The sequence below is a fragment of the Thalassophryne amazonica genome, chromosome 12 (assembly GCF_902500255.1).
Source record: "Thalassophryne amazonica chromosome 12, fThaAma1.1, whole genome shotgun sequence".
In the NCBI taxonomy this organism is placed as follows: domain Eukaryota; kingdom Metazoa; phylum Chordata; class Actinopteri; order Batrachoidiformes; family Batrachoididae; genus Thalassophryne; species Thalassophryne amazonica.
The window spans coordinates 80,267,189-80,286,899 of NC_047114.1; the positions used below are offsets into that span (position 1 = coordinate 80,267,189).

General features: G+C 43.0%; 1 protein-coding gene across 2 annotated transcripts in view; it reads right to left on the reverse strand.

Annotated features, from left to right (window-relative positions):
• Window positions 1-1,580: 1,580 nt before the first annotated feature.
• rgs20 (regulator of G protein signaling 20) overlaps window positions 1,581-19,711 on the reverse strand; it is a 69,132-nt gene continuing 51,001 nt past the window's right edge. For both annotated transcript variants that reach the window (XM_034183096.1, XM_034183095.1), the window contains exons 3-5: window positions 15,213-15,287; window positions 5,985-6,219; window positions 1,581-1,948 (exon numbers count right to left, since the gene is read on the reverse strand). In XM_034183096.1, coding sequence (XP_034038987.1) covers window positions 1,760-1,948; window positions 5,985-6,219; window positions 15,213-15,287 — 499 coding nt within the window. In that variant the 3' untranslated portion in view covers window positions 1,581-1,759. The remainder of the gene's footprint in view (window positions 1,949-5,984; window positions 6,220-15,212; window positions 15,288-19,711) is intronic.

The following is a 19,711-nucleotide window of genomic DNA, read 5'->3' on the forward strand; positions in this document are numbered from 1 at the left end:
CCAGTCTGCTCGAGGTTTCTTCCTTAAAAAAAGGCCAGAGGGGGTTTTCCTTCACTATGTTGCCTCTGTGTTTGGTGGGGGGTGGGGGGGTCATAAGAATAGGCTTTACCTCTGTGAAGCACCTGGGGGTGACTTATGTTGCGATTTGGAGCTATACAAATAATTTAACTTAGCTGATGTAGTAATAAACATTCACTAACAGCAAACTAAGGCTTACCTGTGCTTAATAATCATTCATTAAGGTTGTTTGTGTTAACTGCATTATTAATTTACACATTACTTTATAATTTATAGATATTGAATAATATTAATAAATAATTTAGTAATATTAATACATCATTAATAAATGAATACTAAACACATTTGTGAATTCACTATTAGTTGATGCAGTAATAAGCATTAACGTGCAATAACAACGCTCAACAGTGTTTAGTAATCATGTATTAAGATTCATGATAAATAAGGTATTAAGTTATACATTATTTTATAATTTATAAAAACATTGAGCACCATTTATAAATTATTACTATACACATTAGTTAAACTTTAATTAACTGTTAGTTAATGCATATTACTACATTAACTAACATGAACACCATTAATAAATGATTAATAAACAATTAGGTAGCTTTAATTTAATGGTTAATTCATGCTTATTACTGCATTAACTGATGTCAATTAAAGTACCTTTACTGTAAAGTGCGACTAATTTTTTTATAATGCTTCAGATTTTTGCACAGTACTGTATATATTAATTATCAGTGAAGCTGTATTGCTTCATACTTCACCTAATTTATGAAGGTGATTTATACTTTGAGTATTGGCAATTGATATTAATTTAAAAAATACTTTTTAATGAACAAATAGAAATTTTATTTTATTTTTAATAGAAATATTATATTTTATATTTTATTTTAAATTTTATATGAATAAAATGCAACACATTTTTCAGTATGATCCATGACACGCAGTGGGTTCATATTCCCACTTTTTCACAAAAATTCAAAAACCGACAATGAGTGCTTTTGTGGTTAAGATTAAGTAAAGAAAGTAAATGACAGAATGATAGATTGTACACAGTGACAAGGGCTATTGCCACTTTCTGTTACTTCATTATAACCACTTTTATAATATTTTAATTAAGCACACATTGCGTCTACATTAACTGGAGCTGCCAAGTCACCTGTCACAGGTAAGAAAGTGTGAGGTTGGGTCATGAAATGTAACTCATACAGAACCCCACAAAGCTGCCTGCAAGTCGAGCCAGAACGGAGCCTCTGACTTGAGCTTTGATTTTCATACGCAGTAAATAGAACCAGGTGTCTCCACATAAAATACCCCCAAATTCCATTTTTACTATTTACAAACTCATAAATATATAGTCTACTGTACAGAGGGAATAATTTCCGCCCCAAACAATCATACAAAACAACAGACCATAAAAAACTCTGAACACAAATAAAATAGATTATTTCTATCAAAATGAAAAAAAAAACTAAAACGTATTCATATTCCTTTGGAGTGTTTTGCTATGTTGATCTGTAGCAGTACTTGTGATGTCGAGCCCTCGGGAGATTTTGAGACCTGAGTGTCTTCTGTCAGGTGCAGATCACAATAGTGCTGAGATCCCTGGGAGGCACCAGGCCCAAACCTGGTTTATGTAATCCTACACTGAACACAGAAAAAAACAAAAGAAAAAACCCTGAAAATAAAAAATGAGGGAGGGTAAAGAGTGAGAATATCACAGGTCGTCACCACCCTAAGATTCGGGGGACTGCTCTGACAGAGTGTTGAGCAGGTTTTTGTAAGCCGGGGAGTTCATGTAGCGGGGATATGAGTCTCTTTGCATTAGTGTGTAGATCTGCAGCTGGGCATCGTCAAACGTGTGGGACGTTGGTTCTGGCATGTTCCTGTTGATGGCCTCACGCACACGGGAGTCCAGACTCACCTGAATGTCAAGAAAAGGGACAATTTCACTCACGAGTTGTTCAGAAATTCACTAATGTCGATGCCAGTGAGATGAAAAATCAACACTGTTTCAACTAGAAGAGCACAAAAGGAAGGTACAACACATCTCCTTACTTCTCTGATGAAAATTTTCTCTCTCTTTCTTCTTCATTGTGAGTGGGCATTTGATCTCTTCTCCACCTTTCTTAGATCCTGATTGCTGACCTTTGATCCTGAGCTTTAATTTCCATCATTAACCTTTAATCCAATTATCAAGCTTTGATCTTGATCAGTCATCTTTTATTCTGATCTTTGATATGACCTTTGATCCTGATTACTGACCTTTGATCCTGATCCTTGTTCTTGATAACTCATATGTGACTGCTGATACTTGATCCTGACCCTTGATCCTGATCACAAAGCTTTTATCCTGATCTGTCATCTTTATTCCTTATCTTTGATATGAGCTTTCATCCTGGTTGCTGACCTTTGATCCTGATCCTCGTTATTGATCACTCGTATTTGATTTCTGATGCTTGATCCTGACTTTTAATTATGACCACTGAACTTTGATCTTCATCACAGAGCTTTTATCCTGATCAGTCTTATTTTATCTGGCTCTTTGATCATGAGCATTGATCCTTAATGCTGAAATTTTATCCGGATTCTTGTTCCTGACCACTGTATGTGTGTTACTGATCCTTAATTCTCATCACTGACCTTTGATCCTGACCCCAGATCCAGGGGGCACCCGGAAAAGATGCCCGAGCCACCTCAGCTTGCTCCTTTCGACATGGAGGAGCAGCGGCTCAATTCCAAGCTCCTCCCGAGTGACCGAGCTCCTCATCTTATCTCTAAGGGAGTGCCCAGCCACCCTGCGGAGGAAACTCATCTCGGACGCTTGTACTCGCGATCTTGTTCTTTCGGTCATGAGCCAAATCTCATGACCATAGGTGAGGGTTGGAACATAGATCGATCAGTAAATCGAGAGGCTTGTCCCCCTGCTCAGCTCTCTCTTCACCACGACGGTCCGATACAGCGACCGCATCACTGCAGATGCTGCACCGATCCATCTGTCAATCTCACGCTCCATCTTTCCTTCGCTTGTGAACAAGACCCCGAGATACTTAAACTCCTCCACTTGAGGCAAGGACACTCCACCGATCTGAAGAGGGCAAAGCACCTTTTTCCGGTCGAGAACCATGGCCTCGGATTTGGAGGTGCTGATTTTCATCCCGGACGCTTCACACTCGGCTGCAAACCGCCCCAGTGCATGCTGAAGGTCCTGATTTGACGAAGCCAACAGAACCACATCGTCCGCAAACAGCAGAGACGAGATTCTGTGGTTCCCAAACCAGACCCCCTCTACACCCTGGCTGCACCTAGAAATTCTGTCCATAAAAATAATGAATAGAACCGGTGACAAAGGGCAGCCCTGGTGGAGGCCAACGTGCACTGGAAACAGGTTTGACTTACTACCGGCAATGCGAACCAAGCTCCTGCTGCGGTCGTACAGGGACCGGACAGCCCTGGTTAGACTGGTTGGGTGAACTCCCATGAACCTCAAGCACCCGATGGAGCGTGTAGAGCTGGTCCAGTGTGCTGCGACCAGGACAAAAACCACACTGCTCCTCCTGAATCCGAGGTTCGACCATCGGTCGAATTCTCCTCTCCAGTACTCTGGAATAGACCTTACCGGGGAGGCTGAGGAGTGTGATCCCCCTATAGTTGGAACACACCCTCCGGTCCCCCTTCTTAAACAGAGGGACCACCACCCCGGTCTGCCAATCCAGAGGCACTGTCCCCGATTGCATACGCGATGTATGCAGACGGCGTGTCGAGCCAAGACAGTCCCACACATCCAGAGACTTAAGGTACTCAGGACGGATTTCATCCACCCCAGGAGCCTTGCCACCGAGGGAGCTTCTAACCACCTCGGTGACATTTGGCCTGGGTAATGGACGAGTCCGCCTCTGAGTCCCAGTCTCTGCTTCCTCTCCGGAGACGTGACAATGGGAATTGAGGAGATCCTCGAAGTATTCCTTCCAACCGCCCAACAACATCCCCAGTCAGGGTCAACAGCTCCCCACCCGCACCGTAAACAAGTGCTGGTGGAGAGCTGCTTCCGCCTCCTGACGTCGGACGGTTTGCCAGAATCTCTTCGAGGCCGACCGATAGTCCTCCTCCATGGCCTCCCCGAACTCCTCCCAGACCCGAGTTTTTGCCTCTGTGACCGCACAGGCTGTGGCACGCTTGGCCTGCCGGTACTTGTCAGCTGCCTCCGGGATCCCACCTACCAACAAAGATAAGTAGGACTCCTTCTTCAGCTTGACGGCATCCCTTACTTCTGGCGTCCACCACCGGGTTTGCGGATTGCCGCCACGACAGGCACCAGAGACTTTGCGACCACAGCTACGAGCGGCCACATCAACAATGGAGGTGGAGAACATGGTCCACTCAGACTCCATGTCTCCAGCCTCCCCTGGGATGTGGGAGAAGCTTTCCCGGAGGGAGTTGAAGACCTCGCTGACAGAGGGTTCCGCCAGTCATTCCCAGCAGACCCTCATGATACGTTTGGGCCTTCCAGGTCTGACCGGCTTCCTCCCCTCCCAGCGGATCCAACTCACCACCGGGTGGTGATCGGTCGACAGCTCTGCCCCTCTCTTCACTCGAGTGTCCGAGACACGTGGCCAAAGGTCAGATGATACGACTATAAAGTCAATCATCGACCTCCGGCTCAGGGTGTCCTGGTGCCACGTGCACTTATGGACACCCTTGTGCTCGAACATGGTGTTCGTGATGGACAAACTGTGACTAGCACAGAAGTCCAACAACTTAACACCACTCGGGTTCAGATCGGGGAGGCTGTGCTTCCCAATCACCCCCCTCCAGGTCTCACTGTCGCCGCCCACGTGGGCGTTGAAAATCCCCCAGGAAAACAATGGAGTCCCCAGTCAGAGCGCTATCTAGTACCCCTCCCAGGGACTCCAAGAAGGTCAGGTACTCTACACTGCCGCTTGGCCCATAGGCCGAGACAACAGTGAGACACCTGTCCCTGACCCGAAGGCGTAGGGATGCGACCCTCTCGTTCACTGGAGTGAAACCCAACACATGGCGACTGAGCTGGGGAGCAATAAGCAATGCGACCCCAGCTCTCCGCGTCTCCCCGTGGGCAACACCAGAAAAATGAAGTGTCCAGGCCCTCTCCAGGAGTTGGGTACCAGAGTCCACGCTGTGCGTGGAGGTGAGCCTGACTATCTCTAGTCAGTATCTCTCAACCTCTCTCACAAGCTCAGGCTCCTTCCCCCCAGCAAGGTGACATTCCACATCCCAACAACCAGGGGCTGTGAGCATGGACCGGGCCGCCGGGCCACCCGCCCTCGACCGCCACCCAATCCTCTCTGCACCCGACCCCTATGGCCCCCTCTGCAGGTGGTGAACCCGCAGGTGGTGAACCCACAGGAGGGTGGGCCCACGTCGCTCTTTCGGGCTGAGCCCGGCCGGGCCCCATGGGCTAAGGCCCGACCACCAGGCGCTCGCGCGCGAGCCCCAACCCCAGGCCTGGCTCCAGGGTGGGGCCCCGGCTCCATCATACCGGGCGACATCTCGGTCCTTGATCTTTTACTGGTCATGAAGGTTCTGACTATTTGCCTATTTGCCTTGGGAGACCCTACAAGGGGCACAAAGCCCCCGACAACATAGCTCCTAGGATCATCCGGGTACGCAAACTCCCCCACCACGATAAGGTGGCAGCTAGAGGGGGAGTAAACAGGATCAAAGAAATTGTAATCAAGAGACAGACCCTGACCTTTGACCCTGAACAAATAAACAAATGAATTAGTAATCCTGATTACATAATCAAAGGAATTAGGATGAGTGATCAAAGATCAATGGTAAGGTCGGGATAAGTGTCTCCCCTCAATCTGAATCCATACCAAAACATTTGACAAACTCACTAACTGACAGACAGACGAACAAACTGCAATGAAAACCTCCTCAGCAAAGAGGTAAAGGAATAACATAAAGAGCAGTCCGACCTCTTTAGGTGAGAGAATGGAGATGTAGTCCTCGTAGATGACCCGAGCTTTCTCCTCTGTGGCGCTCTTATTGGTCTCTTTGCTAAACTCCTCACAGGCGAGCCAGAAGAGCATATTCTCCTCACTGAATTCAGTGCGAAGAAACTGTCTGAAGGAGTTCCTCCCCGCTGGGCAACACATCAGCTTATCAAACGACTGTCCCCAAGACTGCACGTCCTCCAACGTGGGCTTTGGACTATAGAGAGTGTAGAAATTAAAGGAGTGAGCACATTCATTTAAACATTTATCAGTGTGACTTCATGTTACAACAAGATTAGATTAGATTAGATAGAACTTTATTGATCCTTTGAGAAGACTCCCTCAGGGAAATTGAGGTTCCAGCAGTATTGTATGGCAGCACACAGGGTAAGAAGCACACAGAGTATCAAAAGTGAAAATAAAAAAAAAAAAAAACACTCTGCAAATATAATATAAATACACAAATATAAATACTAGGCATAGTGATCAATACTGGTTTACTGGCTACTATGGGTCTTCTCCTTCCCATCCTCTGTCTTCCTGTTACTCCTAGCACAATTGCCATGCAAAAAAATCTACTTTATTCTACCTGAAATTCCCCAAATAAAAATTCTTAAAATGTATATTTCACCAAATTTATTAAATTAAATTAATGAAGTATATAAAACCTTACAAATAACAATAGCTAACCATTTTACTAGGTTTCTGTAGTCATAGTATTTCTGAAAATATGAGTTGAAAAATAAACTATATTATGATTACGGCCATTACATTTGGCTATAATCTGTTGACGCATTAGTCTTTCCTGAGAGCAATTATTAGGAAAATACTGAGAAACATGTTCCAAGGTCCTTCTAAATTACTTGTATTTAGTCCAGTTCCAATTGGTAAATGCTGTTGTGGTGTTTCAGCACTGTTTCCTTGTTCCAGTAAAGTTACAGTCATTATATAATGTGTTGTATATTTGGCTTGGCGCTAGCGAGGTGTGATGTCAAGGCGCTAGAATTGCACCTAACATCAGCATAAGCTGAGAACCTCCATTATGAGCAACAAGATTTAGAACGTGCTTAAAAAATACATGTACTTAAGAGGGGTGATTGAAAAGTTTTGAGCCTGACCCAGAAAAAAGTAGGGTGTGGTTTTCCATCTTTTGTGTTCTGAGCAACCAACATTTCTCTTGAGAAAATGGGAAATTTTGACTGTCTAGGTGTAATGTTGGAGACACAATATTTTAGTGAAGTGAGTAGGGGTGTGTCACATCGACAAAATGGACAAAGCTGGTGAATGTGCTGTGATTCAGGATCTCACAGTAAAAAGGGAATGTCTCCAAAGGACATCCATGAGGACATGGTAGTGACATTAGGGGAAGATGCCCCGTCTTATGCTACAGTCAAATGGTGGTCGACCAAATTCAAGAGATGCAGAGCAAGTGTCGAAGATGGAGCAAGATGAGGACGACCCAGACCTGCCACCTCGACCAATACAGTTGTATGCAAAAGTTTGGTCACCCCTGATGATTTCCATGATTTTCCTTTATAAATCATTGGTTGTTTGGATCAGCATTTTCAGTTAAATATACTCAACAAAAATATAAACGCAACACTTTTGGTTTTGCTCCCATTTTGTATGAGATGAACTCAAAGATCTAAACTTTTTCCACATACACAATATCACCATTTCCCTCAAATATTGTTCACAAACCAGTCTAAATCTGTGATAGTGAGCACTTCTCCTTTGCTGAGATAATCCATCCCACCTCATAGGTGTGCCATATTAAGATGCTGATTAGACACCATGATTAGTGCACAGGTGTGCCTTAGACTGCCCACGATAAAAGGCCACTCTGAAAGGTGCAGTTTTGTTTTATTGGGGGGGGGGATACCAGTCAGTATCTGGTGTGACCACCATTTGCCTCATGCAGTGCAACACATCTCCTTCGCATCATCCGTGAAGAGAACACCTCTCCAACGTGCCAAACGGCAGTCAATGTGAGCATTTGCCCACTCAAGTCGGTTACGACGATGAACTGGAGTCAGGTCGAGAGCCTGATGAGGACGACGAGCATGCAGATGAGCTTCCCTGAGACGGTTTCTGACAGTTTGTGCAGAAATTCTTTGGTTATGCAAACCGATTGTTCCAGCAGCTGTCTGAGTGGCTGGTCTCAGACAATCTTGGAGGTGAACATGCTGGATGTGGAGGTCCTGGGCTGGTGTGGTTACACGTGGTCTGCGGTTGTGAGGCTGGTTGGATGTACTGCCAAATTCTCTGAAACGCCTTTGGAGACGGCTTATGGTAGAGAAATGAACATTCAATACACGAGCAACAGCTCTGGTTGACATTCCTGCTGTCAGCATGCCAATTGCACGCTCCCTCAAATCTTGCGACATCTGTGGCATTGTGCTGTGTGATAAAACTGCACCTTTCAGAGTGGCCTTTTATTGTGGACAGTCTAAGGCACACCTGTGCACTAATCATGGTGTCTAATCAGCATCTTGATATGGCACACCTGTGAGGTGGGATGGATTATCTCAGCAAAGGAGAAGTGCTCACTATCACAGATTTAGACTGGTTTGTGAACAATATTTGAGAGAAATGGTGATATTGTGTATGTGGAAAAAGTTTTAGATCTTTGAGTTCATCTCACATAAAATGGGAGCAAAACCAAAAGTGTTGCGTTTATATTTTTGTTGAGTGTATATCATATAGCAGACAAACACAGTGAAATTTGGGAAGTGAAATGAAGTTTGTAGGATTTACAAAAAGTGTGCAATAATTCTTTAAACAAAATTAGGCAGGTGCACCCCAACAGAAAAAAGACAATATTTAGTAGGTCCTCCTTTGCAGAAATAACAGCCTCCAGGAATGCTTTCTATAACTTCAAATGAGAGTCTGGATTCTGGTTGAAGGCCCATTCTTTACAAAACATCTCAGGTTTGCTGGTTTCCAAGCATGGTCAGCCCGCTTAAAATCACACCACAGATTTTCAGTAATATTCAGGTCTGGGGACTGAGATGGCCATTTCAGAATGTTGTACTTGTTCCTCTGCATGAATGCCTTACTTGATTTTGAGCAGTATTTAGGGTTGTTGTCTTGTTGAAAGATCCAGCCCGACGCAACTTCAACTTTGTCACTGATTCATGAACACTGTTCTCAAGAATCTGCTGATATTGACTGGAATCCATGTGACCCTCAACTTTAACAGGATTCCCAGTACCTGCACTGGCCACACAGCCACACAGCATGATGGAATCACCTCCACATTTTACTGTAGGTAGCAAGTGATTTTCTTGGAATGCTGTGTTCTTTTTCGGCCATGCATACCGCCCCTTGTTATGTCCAAATAACTCAATTTTAGTTTCATCAGTCCACAGCACCTTATTCCAAAATGAAGCTGGCTTGTCCAAATGTGCTTTAGCATACCTCAAGCGACTGTTTGTGGTGTGTATGCAGAAAAGGCTTCCTCTGCATTACAGCATCTCTTTGTGCAAAGTATGCTGCATAGCTGAACAATGCACAGAGACACTATCTGCAGCAAGATCATGTTATAAGTCTTTAGAGCTGGTCTGTGGGTTGACTATGACTGTTCTCACCATCCTTCGCTTCTCCTTATCTGAGATTTTTCTTAGCCTGCCAATTTGGGCCTTAACTAGTACTGTGCCTACGGTCTTCCATTTCCTCACTATGTTCCTCACAGTGGAAACTGACAGCTGAAATCTCTGAGATAGCTTTTTGTATCCTTCCCCTAAACCATGATGTGGTACAATCTTTGTTTTCAGGTCATTTGAGAGTTGTTTAGAGGCTCCCATGTTGCCACACATTAGAAGAGATGCAAAGAGGGGAAACATTTGTAAATGGCCACCTTAAATACCCTTTCTCAAGATTGGATTCACCTGTGTAACAAGGTCAAGGGTCAATGAGCTTACAAACCAATTTTGTGTTCCAATAATTAGTGCTAATTGTACTGAATTGAATTGAATTTGAATTTATTAGGCACATATATGCTTAACAAAAATCACTTGTACACAAACAAAACTCATAGACAAAGTAGTTAAAAGAAAGAAAACAATGTACACAGCACCCAAAAGGCATAGGCAGAAGCAACGCTTATCAACGCCTACACCCCTCCGTACAGTCAAATTAAACCGGGCTATTTTCAGTAGTAAGGATTCAAGTGTATCAGATTCTTCATACAACACACAAACTCATCAACACACAAACTCATCCTGTTTCATCAGATACATATCCAGAGAACACCATTTCTTTATATAAATATTTGAACCGGTTAATATGTGGACACTGAGTTCCTCAGGTAGATTATTCCATTTTTGGGGGCCACAAATGGAAACACAGAAGCATTTCCTGGTCGTCCGAGCACCCACAACTTTAAAATGATACAAAACCCTTAAATTATATAGTCCTTCTCTTTGTGTAAACAATCTTGAATTATAAATGGCAATTGCTTATTTTTCACTTTGTACATCAATTGAACAATCTTGAACATTATCATATCATAGAGTTTTAATATTTTCGATTTAATGAACAATGGATTGCTATGATCACGATACCCTGCATTGTAGAAGATGCTCTTTTTTGAAGGATGAATAATGGTTGCACTGTAGTTTTATAGTTATTGCCCTAGACTTCTGCACAATACGTCAGGTAAGGTGCAATCAATGCGCAATACAGAGTATGTAGTGATTTGCCATCAAGAATGTGCTTAGCCTTATTTAAAACTGCAATACTTTTTGATACTTTCTTTTGAATATGCTGAATATGAGCTTTCCAGTTGATTCTTTCATCAATAATCACACCTAACAACTTGTTCGCTTTGACTCATTCCATGTTTACCCCTTCTATATTTAACTGTATTTGGGCGTCTTTTTTATGATTTCCAAATAATATTTTAGTTTTGGACCAATTTAATGACAGTTTCTTCATATCAAACCAACTCTTCAACTTTATCATTTCTGTTCCTAAATCAGATAATAATTGTTGCAAATTATCTCCTGAACAAAACAGGTTTGTGTCATCTGCAAAGAGAACTGCTCTAAACATACGAAACTCTACATAAATCGTTAATGTACAAAATAAATAACTTTGGTCCCAACACAGAACCTTGAGGAACCCCACAAACGATGTCCAAATACGAAGAACAGCAGTCCCCAAGTTTAACAAACTGCTTCCGGTTTTCTAAATAGCTTTTAATCCAATTCAGAGCCACTCCTCTGATCCCATACAGTTCCATCTTTTGAAATATGTTGTGATTGATTGTGTCAAAAGTCTTTCTAAGGTCAATAAATAAACCTATTACTATTTCACTTTGGTCCACTTGTTTATTGATCTCTTCTATTGCATTGAGCAGCGCCACTGCAGTGGACCTTTTTGCTCTAAAACCATACTGACAGTCATAAAGCAAGTTGGGTCAGTTTATCCAAGCTGCTATTGTAAAGTTTTTCCAATATCTTTGAAAATTGTGACAATAAAGACACAGGCCTGTAATGAGTAAAAAGATGTTTGTCACCAGATTTGAATAAAGGTATCACTTTTGCCACTGTCATACCATTTGGGACAATTCCAGTTTGAAATTATTTATTAAATATATATGTTAATGGTTTGGCAATTTTAGTAATTATTTGCTTTACTTAAGACATCCATCCATTTTCTTCCGCTTTATCCGGAGTCGGGTCGCAGGGGCAGCAGCTCAAGCAAAGCCGCACAGACCTCCCGATCCACACACACCTCCCCCAGCTCCTCCGGGGGAACCCCAAGGCGTTCCCAAGCCAGCCGAGAGATGTAGTCCCTCCAGCGTGTCCTGGGTCTTCCCCGGGGCCTCCTCCCAGTGGGATGTGCCCGGAACACCTCTCCAGCGAGGCGTCCAGGGGGCATCCGGAAAAGATGCCCGAGCCACCTGAACTGACTCCTTTCGATGTGGAGGAGCAGTAGCTTGACTCCGAGCTCCTCCCGAGTGACCAAGCTCCTCACCCGATCTCTAAGGGAGCGCCCAGCCACCCTGCGGAGGAAACTCATCTCGCCCGCTTGTACTTGCGACATATATACTTAAGACATATGTACATCATTATGATCAGTTTACTTTTTGCTTTTACATGTACTGACTGTCTTAATAATTTCCCTTTCATCAACTGGGCCAAGAAACATTGTATGTGGATTTCTATCAATTAATTGGTTATTTTCCCATGTGCTGTGTGGAATGTCAGCTGCCAACTCTGGCCCAAAATCATTCACTACTTAGTTCATGTTCTATTCATCTTTGCTATTATAAGTAAAGTATGTTGGGTAGTTCTTTGATTTGGGTTTATTTGCTATAATACTACAGTATTTTCCATGTTTCCTTTATATTGTTTTATTTATCTTTAGTATTTTTCCAAAGTATGATTTTTTTACAATTCTGCATAATAGTTATTAATTTATTTTTATATTCCTTATATATAAAATCTCTGACTCTCTTGATTTACTTTTAATGAACTCTCTGTATAGCATATTTTTCTTCTTACAAGCCTTTTGCAGCTCTTTTGTTATCCATGGGTATGCCCTATATTTATTATTTGCACTGTACTGTATAACTGCACAATTTTTGTTGTATATATTGAGAAATATGTTTTCAAATTCGGAATATGCTAAATTAGCAACATGCTCTGTGTAAATGGACTTCCAATCCTGCAAAAGTAAATCATTTCTTAAGGCAGTGATAGCTTCTTCAGATTGCAGCTGTTTACAATATTGTATTTTCTCATTACATTTTATTTTTAAATTCAGACCAGTTACTATAAAATTGTTAAGTGATCACCAATATCATTGATCAGTAAGCCACTTAATGTTTTGGTGTCAATATCATTAGTAAATATATTATCAATGAGTGTAGCTGAATGTTACGTTATTCTTGAAGACCTAGTAATTTTTGGATATACGTAAATTTAAACTGTGACGGTATTGATGAAATCCTCTGTCACTTTATGCTGATATGGATTTAACAGATCAATATTTATAACTCCACAGACAAATAGTCATTTACTACCCATCTGTGAAAAGCACTTCTCTATCCAGTTTTGAAATTATTCAGTCTTAGAGCTCGGAGCTCTATATATACAGCTAATAATTATATTTTTACCTTTTTCCATACATATTTCAATTGTGATACATTCCAAAAGATTTTCCACTGCCACTGTCATTTGATCTTTAGTTTTGTATTTAAGCCTTTCAAATCATAAAATATCCAAATCAATAAAATGACAAAGGTGCCCAAATTTATGTACCTGCCCAATTTTGTTGAAATAATTATTGCACACTTTCTGTAAATACTAATTATCAGGAGTGCCCAAACTTTTGCATACAACTGTATGATCCAGGATATGGTCCTTGCTGATGGAACAGTAAGTGAGTGTCACATAGCCAGTATTGAAGGCACTTCCCAGGACACAGTTCATTCAGCTGAGATGTAAAAACTGGGAATGACGAAACTTTCTCAGGTTTGATCAGAAACACCCAAGTTTCCAGATGTCCATTGAGAATATTTTTTTGAGGCAGGTCCAAATAACTTTATGCACTGCTTCATGATCATAGAAGAGATCTGGGTCTATCACTTTGGACTGGAGTCCATTATCACCATATCCATTATCCATCATAATGGTGGACTATCTCCAGAAGTGACAGGCCATCAATGGGGCCTTATTCATGAATGTGGCTTCAGACTTGTTCCACACCCACCTTATTCCCCTGATTTGTCTCATTCAGACGTCTATATGTTTCTAAACGCAATGCATTTACGCAATATCTCTAAAATCAGAAAGGTCTTGTCTCAGAGTGATGCTGAAAACTAATTCATGCATTTATTTCCTCTAGGCTGGACTATTGTAATTCATTATTATCAGGTTGTCCTAAAAGTTCCCTAAAAAGCCTTCAGTTGGTTCAGAATGCTGCAGCTAGAGTACTGACGGGGACTAGCAGGAGAGAGCATATCTCACCCGTGTTGGCCTCTCTTCATTGGCTTCCTGTTAATTCTAGAATAGAATTTAAAATTCTTCTTCTTACTTATAAGGTTTTGAATAATCAGGTCCCATCTTATTTTAGGGACCTCGTAGTACCATATTACCCCATTAGAGCGCTTCGCTCTCAGACTGTGGGCTTACTTGTAGTTCCTAGGGTTTGTAAGAGTAGAATGGGAGGCAGAGCCTTCAGCTTTCAGGCTCCTCTCCTGTGGAACCAGCTCCCAATTCAGATCAGGGAGACAGATACCCTCTCTACTTTTAAGATTAGGCTTAAAACTTTCCTTTTCGCTAAGGCTTATAGTTAGGGCTGGATCGGGTGACCCTGGACCATCCCTTGGTTATGTTGCTTTAGACGTAGACTGTGGGGGGGTTCCAATGATGCACTGTTTCTTTCTCTTTTTGCTCCGTATGCATCACTCTGCATTTAATCATTAGTGATCGATCTCTGCCCCCCTTCTCGGCATGTCTTTTTCCTGGTTCTTTCCCTCAGCCCCAACCAGTCTCAGCAGAAGACTGCCCCTCCCTGAGCCTGGTTCTGCTGGAGGTTTCTTCCTGTTAAAAGGGAGTTTTTCCTTCCCACTGTGGCCAAGTGCTTGCTCATAGGGGGTCGTTTTGACCGTTGGGGGTTTTTCATAATTATTGTATGGCCTTGCCTTACAATATGGAGCGCCTTGGGGCAACTGTTTGTTGTGATTTGGCGCTATATAAGAAAAAAAGTTGATTGATTGATTGATTGATAAACATGAAAAGACACCTTGCTGGAACTCATTATAATACTGACAATGATATATCAGTATATATCACTTGACTTCCTTGAGCTCCAGGATAAGACTTTCTATGAGAACAGTATTAGATGCTGGAAAAAGTGTGTGGACGTACATGGAGATTATGTTGAAAAATAAATCATTCCATTAATTCAGCTGTGGATTCTTCTTGGTCGGGCTCAACACTTTTCATTCGCCCCTCGTAAATACATACTGTACACGCAAAAGTAATACATTCATGTTCTTTTTAGCATGAAAACTCTGAGCATCACGTAATGCGATGCTAGAATACTAATGTTTGCATTTATACTGTGCTTAAAAAAAAACATTTTACTGCACATCTTCAGAAATTTTTGCATGTTGCCTGAAGAAATGGCAATCTAACTATAGAGGTTTTAGATGAACTACAACCGACACACAGATTTGGATCTTAGAGCACTGACCAGTCTTCACAGTCTGCGGTCCCTTCCTTAACATCATACGATGCCTTTCGGTTCCTCTCATCCCGGTCTTCATTCCTAATGATGCGACAGACATGTAAGGGACACGATGATGAAAATCTCATTTTTTTGTACCTCTTTCACCAGTGTTATTGGTTGATAATTAAAAAAGAAAGCTTGTATCTACTTAATCTTGTGATGTCATATAATCCTACAAAATTCAATTGTTTAAATGGGAAACAAAATATGTCATTTATTGTAACACTTCAAAACAACAGAATTCTGTGAGAACAATTTACTACATCAGAGCAATAAACTGTTATTTTCTGATTGTTTGGCAGCAGTTACATTATAAAGCTCAAGTAATATTGTCACTAGTCCACACAACCCAGCAGAAAGGATTTTCTATCACTTTAGCAGCTGCAGAAAATTAAAGAGAGGGAGGTGGCTGAGTCAGTGACATATGCAGTGAATGTGTGTGTGTGTGTGTGTGTGAGAGAGAGAGAGAGAGAGAGAGAGAGTGCACAAATGCACAGAATTTTACAAATAAGACAAACTGTTATTTTCTGATTGTCTGATAGCTGCTATGTTCAAAAGCAAACATCTTTATTCTCTGTCTCTCTCATCCGGAGCTTCCCAATGTAAGGCCAATGGAACACGCTGAGTCCACACTCCCTTTGTTTTGGCTGGCCACTGTAGTTAAGAAAACCTGTGAAAATTGATAACGGACTGTTAAGCAGATTAACAATAGTGGATTCAGATTTTTTTAATTTGATTTTAGATTTAGAATGATATTTTTCTATTAAAGCTAGAATTGAGTGGAGAGCTAGCAAAAGAGATACGAAGATTTGAAAGTAGCACCTCCTCTAGGTTTCACCCCCTCCCCCCTACCTTGTCAGTGCTCCGTCCAAAGCCACGCCCCCACAAACTTGAAAGTGCATCTGACTGTGGGGCTCAGCGGGGCAGAAGAGAGCCGACTTCGGCACTGACCAAGCTACCTCATGTCTCGTTCACCTGTAAAGGCCCCCTGACATGAGCGTGCCTTTGACTCACGCACTAGCATGACCTGTGTCGTGCTGTAGAGTGTTGGCACGTAGGGCCAATTCGGCCATCGTCAGTTGTGAAGTTCTGCGGCATGATGCTTCAATCTTGTGTGCGCCAACAGACCAGCACGGCCTCTGCAGGGCCTACCACATGTGGCTCACCCGTAACCGGCCTGCTTTGCTTCATCCAGATTCTTTCTGCACAGGCACTTTTGTCTTCTTGCTTCAATCCTTTGCTTCTGCATGAGTTCGGTGCCTATCCTAACTCTCTCACGCTATTTAACTCGATCGAGCACAGCTGTTTCAACATCGTCGATTTGACATTCCTTTACAGCGGCCTTGGTGGTGTCCTTGTAGCGCAATCTTAGTCGTCCGGTATTGCGCTTTCCAATAGCAAGTTCTCCGTAGAGCAGAGATTTCGATAGGCGGTGCTCGTCCATCCTGATAATGTGTCCTGTCCATTTCAGCAGTCAACTTTTCGTAAAAAAAGAGAAATCACTTCGCACATCCATTGACGACAGGTGCGTCAGAGAAGGCACAAAAGCTACTAAACAAGAAAACAAAAAAACTCTCGCACACTGCCACACTTGCAACACAAAGGTGAATTTAATCAAGCAACATTTCGGCCAATGGCCATCATCAGGCAAAAAATTTCCATGAATGAAAAGCCATCTTAAATAGGGTGTGGCTGATTACGTCACAGGATGTTGTCATAGAAAAAACATAACCTTTTTAATATACACGTCCATAAAACTCATACAATAATGTATACAAAATAGATATATACCTATATACCACAATGAAACGTATTACATACATAAAAACATGGATATATAAGACAGCTCAATATGCATACACACATACACACTTGTCAAGAGACCTGCCTCAATAAATAAGCTAGACAGAGGAAATGGAGCGTGTACTATAGGACTATAATAGAAAAATGTCATAAAAAGATATTGAGAATCAGTTTATCATTAAGCCCCTTAGGTGCCAAAGTTTGTAATGTTTCAATCCAGTAGGCCTCTCTTTTTTTCAAAAGCAGTTGACTTTTCAAAAGCACGGCCATCTCTGGTAATTTACATCGTGTGCATACTTCGTCGTCAGTCACATGGTCCCGCCAGTCGATTTTAAGAATTGTTCGCATGCATCGTTGATTGAACCGATTCATGTCGCGTATGTGTTTCGCGTACAGTGTCCATGTTTTGGATGCATATAGTAGGACACTTATAACAATCTTATCTGTCGTGATGTTATGACTTGACCAGACTCTCTCACGCAACCTGCCAAAAGATTAACTAGCTTTCAAGATGCGGTTTTCGACATCCTTATCCACTCGAGCATCTGACATCAACACAGACCCAAGATACGTGAAGGCTTCCGTTGTCTTCAAAACCTCTCCATTGAGTAATATTGACGGGCTTTCCTGCTGCACGCAATCCGGTGGTGGTTGGTACATCACCTCAGTTTTCTTCACAGAGATTGTGAGACCGTAGCTTGTAGCAGCAGATGCAAATGCGTTCATGAGTCGCTGTAGAGCCTGCTCTGAATGGGCGAACAGACCGCAATCATCTGCGAAGAGCAGATCACGAACCAGCCTGATATAGGTCTTCGACTTCGCACGTAGCCAAGATAGGTTGAACAAGCCACCATCCATGCGAACACGAACGTACACGCCGTCCTCATTATCTGTCAGCACCTCGTTGAGCCTTGCCGAAAAGAACAAAACAAAAAGGATTGGAGCAATGACGCAGCCTTGTTTCACACCAGTGCTGACTGGAAACTTGTCGTTTTCCTTTCCATTGATGCTGCCATGGGCCATCATGCCATCATGGAGTTTTTGTGTCACCGTAAATAGTTTCTCCGGACAGCCAAGTCTCCTTAGTACAGTCCATAATGCTTCATGGTTCACTGTGTCAAAGGCCTTTGTGAGGTCGATGAAAACAGTGTACAGGCCAACATTTTGTTCAACACATTTCTCCTGGAGTTGTCGTGCGGTGAAGATCATAGCAATCGTGCTTCTTGCTGCTCTGAACCCACACTGCGATTCTGACACAGAGCCCAAAAAGTTCTCAACAATGCGACGCTGGATGATTTTCACGAGAATTTTTCCAGAAACAGCAAGCAGCGAGATACCTCTGTAGTTGCCACACTCGGCACAGCTCCCCTTATTCTTGAAGATGGTAATGATTGTCGCATCCTTAAACTGTTGAGGAACTTCGCCTCTTTCCCATATCTTGTCAAACAGTCTGTGGAGTGCACGCACCACTTCATGTCCACCATGTGTGAACACTTCTGGTGGTAGGCCATCCTCACCTGGAGACTTCCCGCTCTTAAGAGCTTTAATTGCATCCTCGAACTCCAACACAGTTGGAGTGTGGTTGCACCCTCAATGACCGAGCGCTGATGTAACTGCCCTATCGAGTCATCATTCACAATGCCATGCCATGCTTTCCTAGCTGTTCAGGCCAGAGATAGGATTCCTGACCCACTCGGGCATTGAAGTCACCGAGGATCATAAGCTTCCTGGCAGCGGGCGTGTCGCAGATGGCACGATCTAGTGTAGCATAAAACTCCTTCTTGTTGGCCTCCGACGTCGTCATAGTAGGCGTACGCGCTAATGACTGTGAGGAAACGGCCATGCTGCAGAGGGATATGTACCATTATCAGCCACTTGTTTATAGCTCGGGGAGAAGACTCCAGATGTGCCGCGATGTGGTCCTTCATTACTATGGCCATGCCGTACTGACGTCACACTTCTGCTGGTAGGCCAGACAAGAAGAATGTGTATCCAGATGTTGGTTCGTGTAGGCTACCAGAATCCGGTAGTCTTGTTTCACTTAGGCCGGCGATGTCAATGCCATAGCGTTTCAACTCGAGGCCCACAAGCACTGTTTTACGTATCACAACCATATCACAGTCATCATTCAATGTACGAACATTCCACGCACCAAACTTCAAATTCAATTTTGTCTTCTTTCGACCGCAAAATGGTGGTTCACCGATGGCCGCGGCTAGCCGCCCGGTGTGATGGTGCATCTGCAATTTTTGGGCCACCTTTTCTAGGCCCCTCCCCAGACTGGGGAGAGTAGCACCATCCCTAAATAGGGCTGCTCTGTCAAACGCACACGACCAATGCCTTCAACCACCACTGTGTAGACTTGTGGCTAACGTCTTCCAGCAGAACCATTGCTTGACGCCGTCACCACTCGTCCATCACTGGTGGGCTTTCCAACTCCATATCCCACTCAAAACTGCATACCGTCAAAACACACAACTTTGCCTGTGCTGTTGTTTAAAGTGTAGCTGAAGACGCACAGTTCCGACTACACTCTCTCGTCCGACAGGTGCACACCCATGGCATCATGAGGAAGATGGATGGATGCAGTCCACTGGATGCAGCCTCTGTCGGGACGGCCGCTGTCATACAGGACTAACGCCTAATGCGTCAGTGACTAC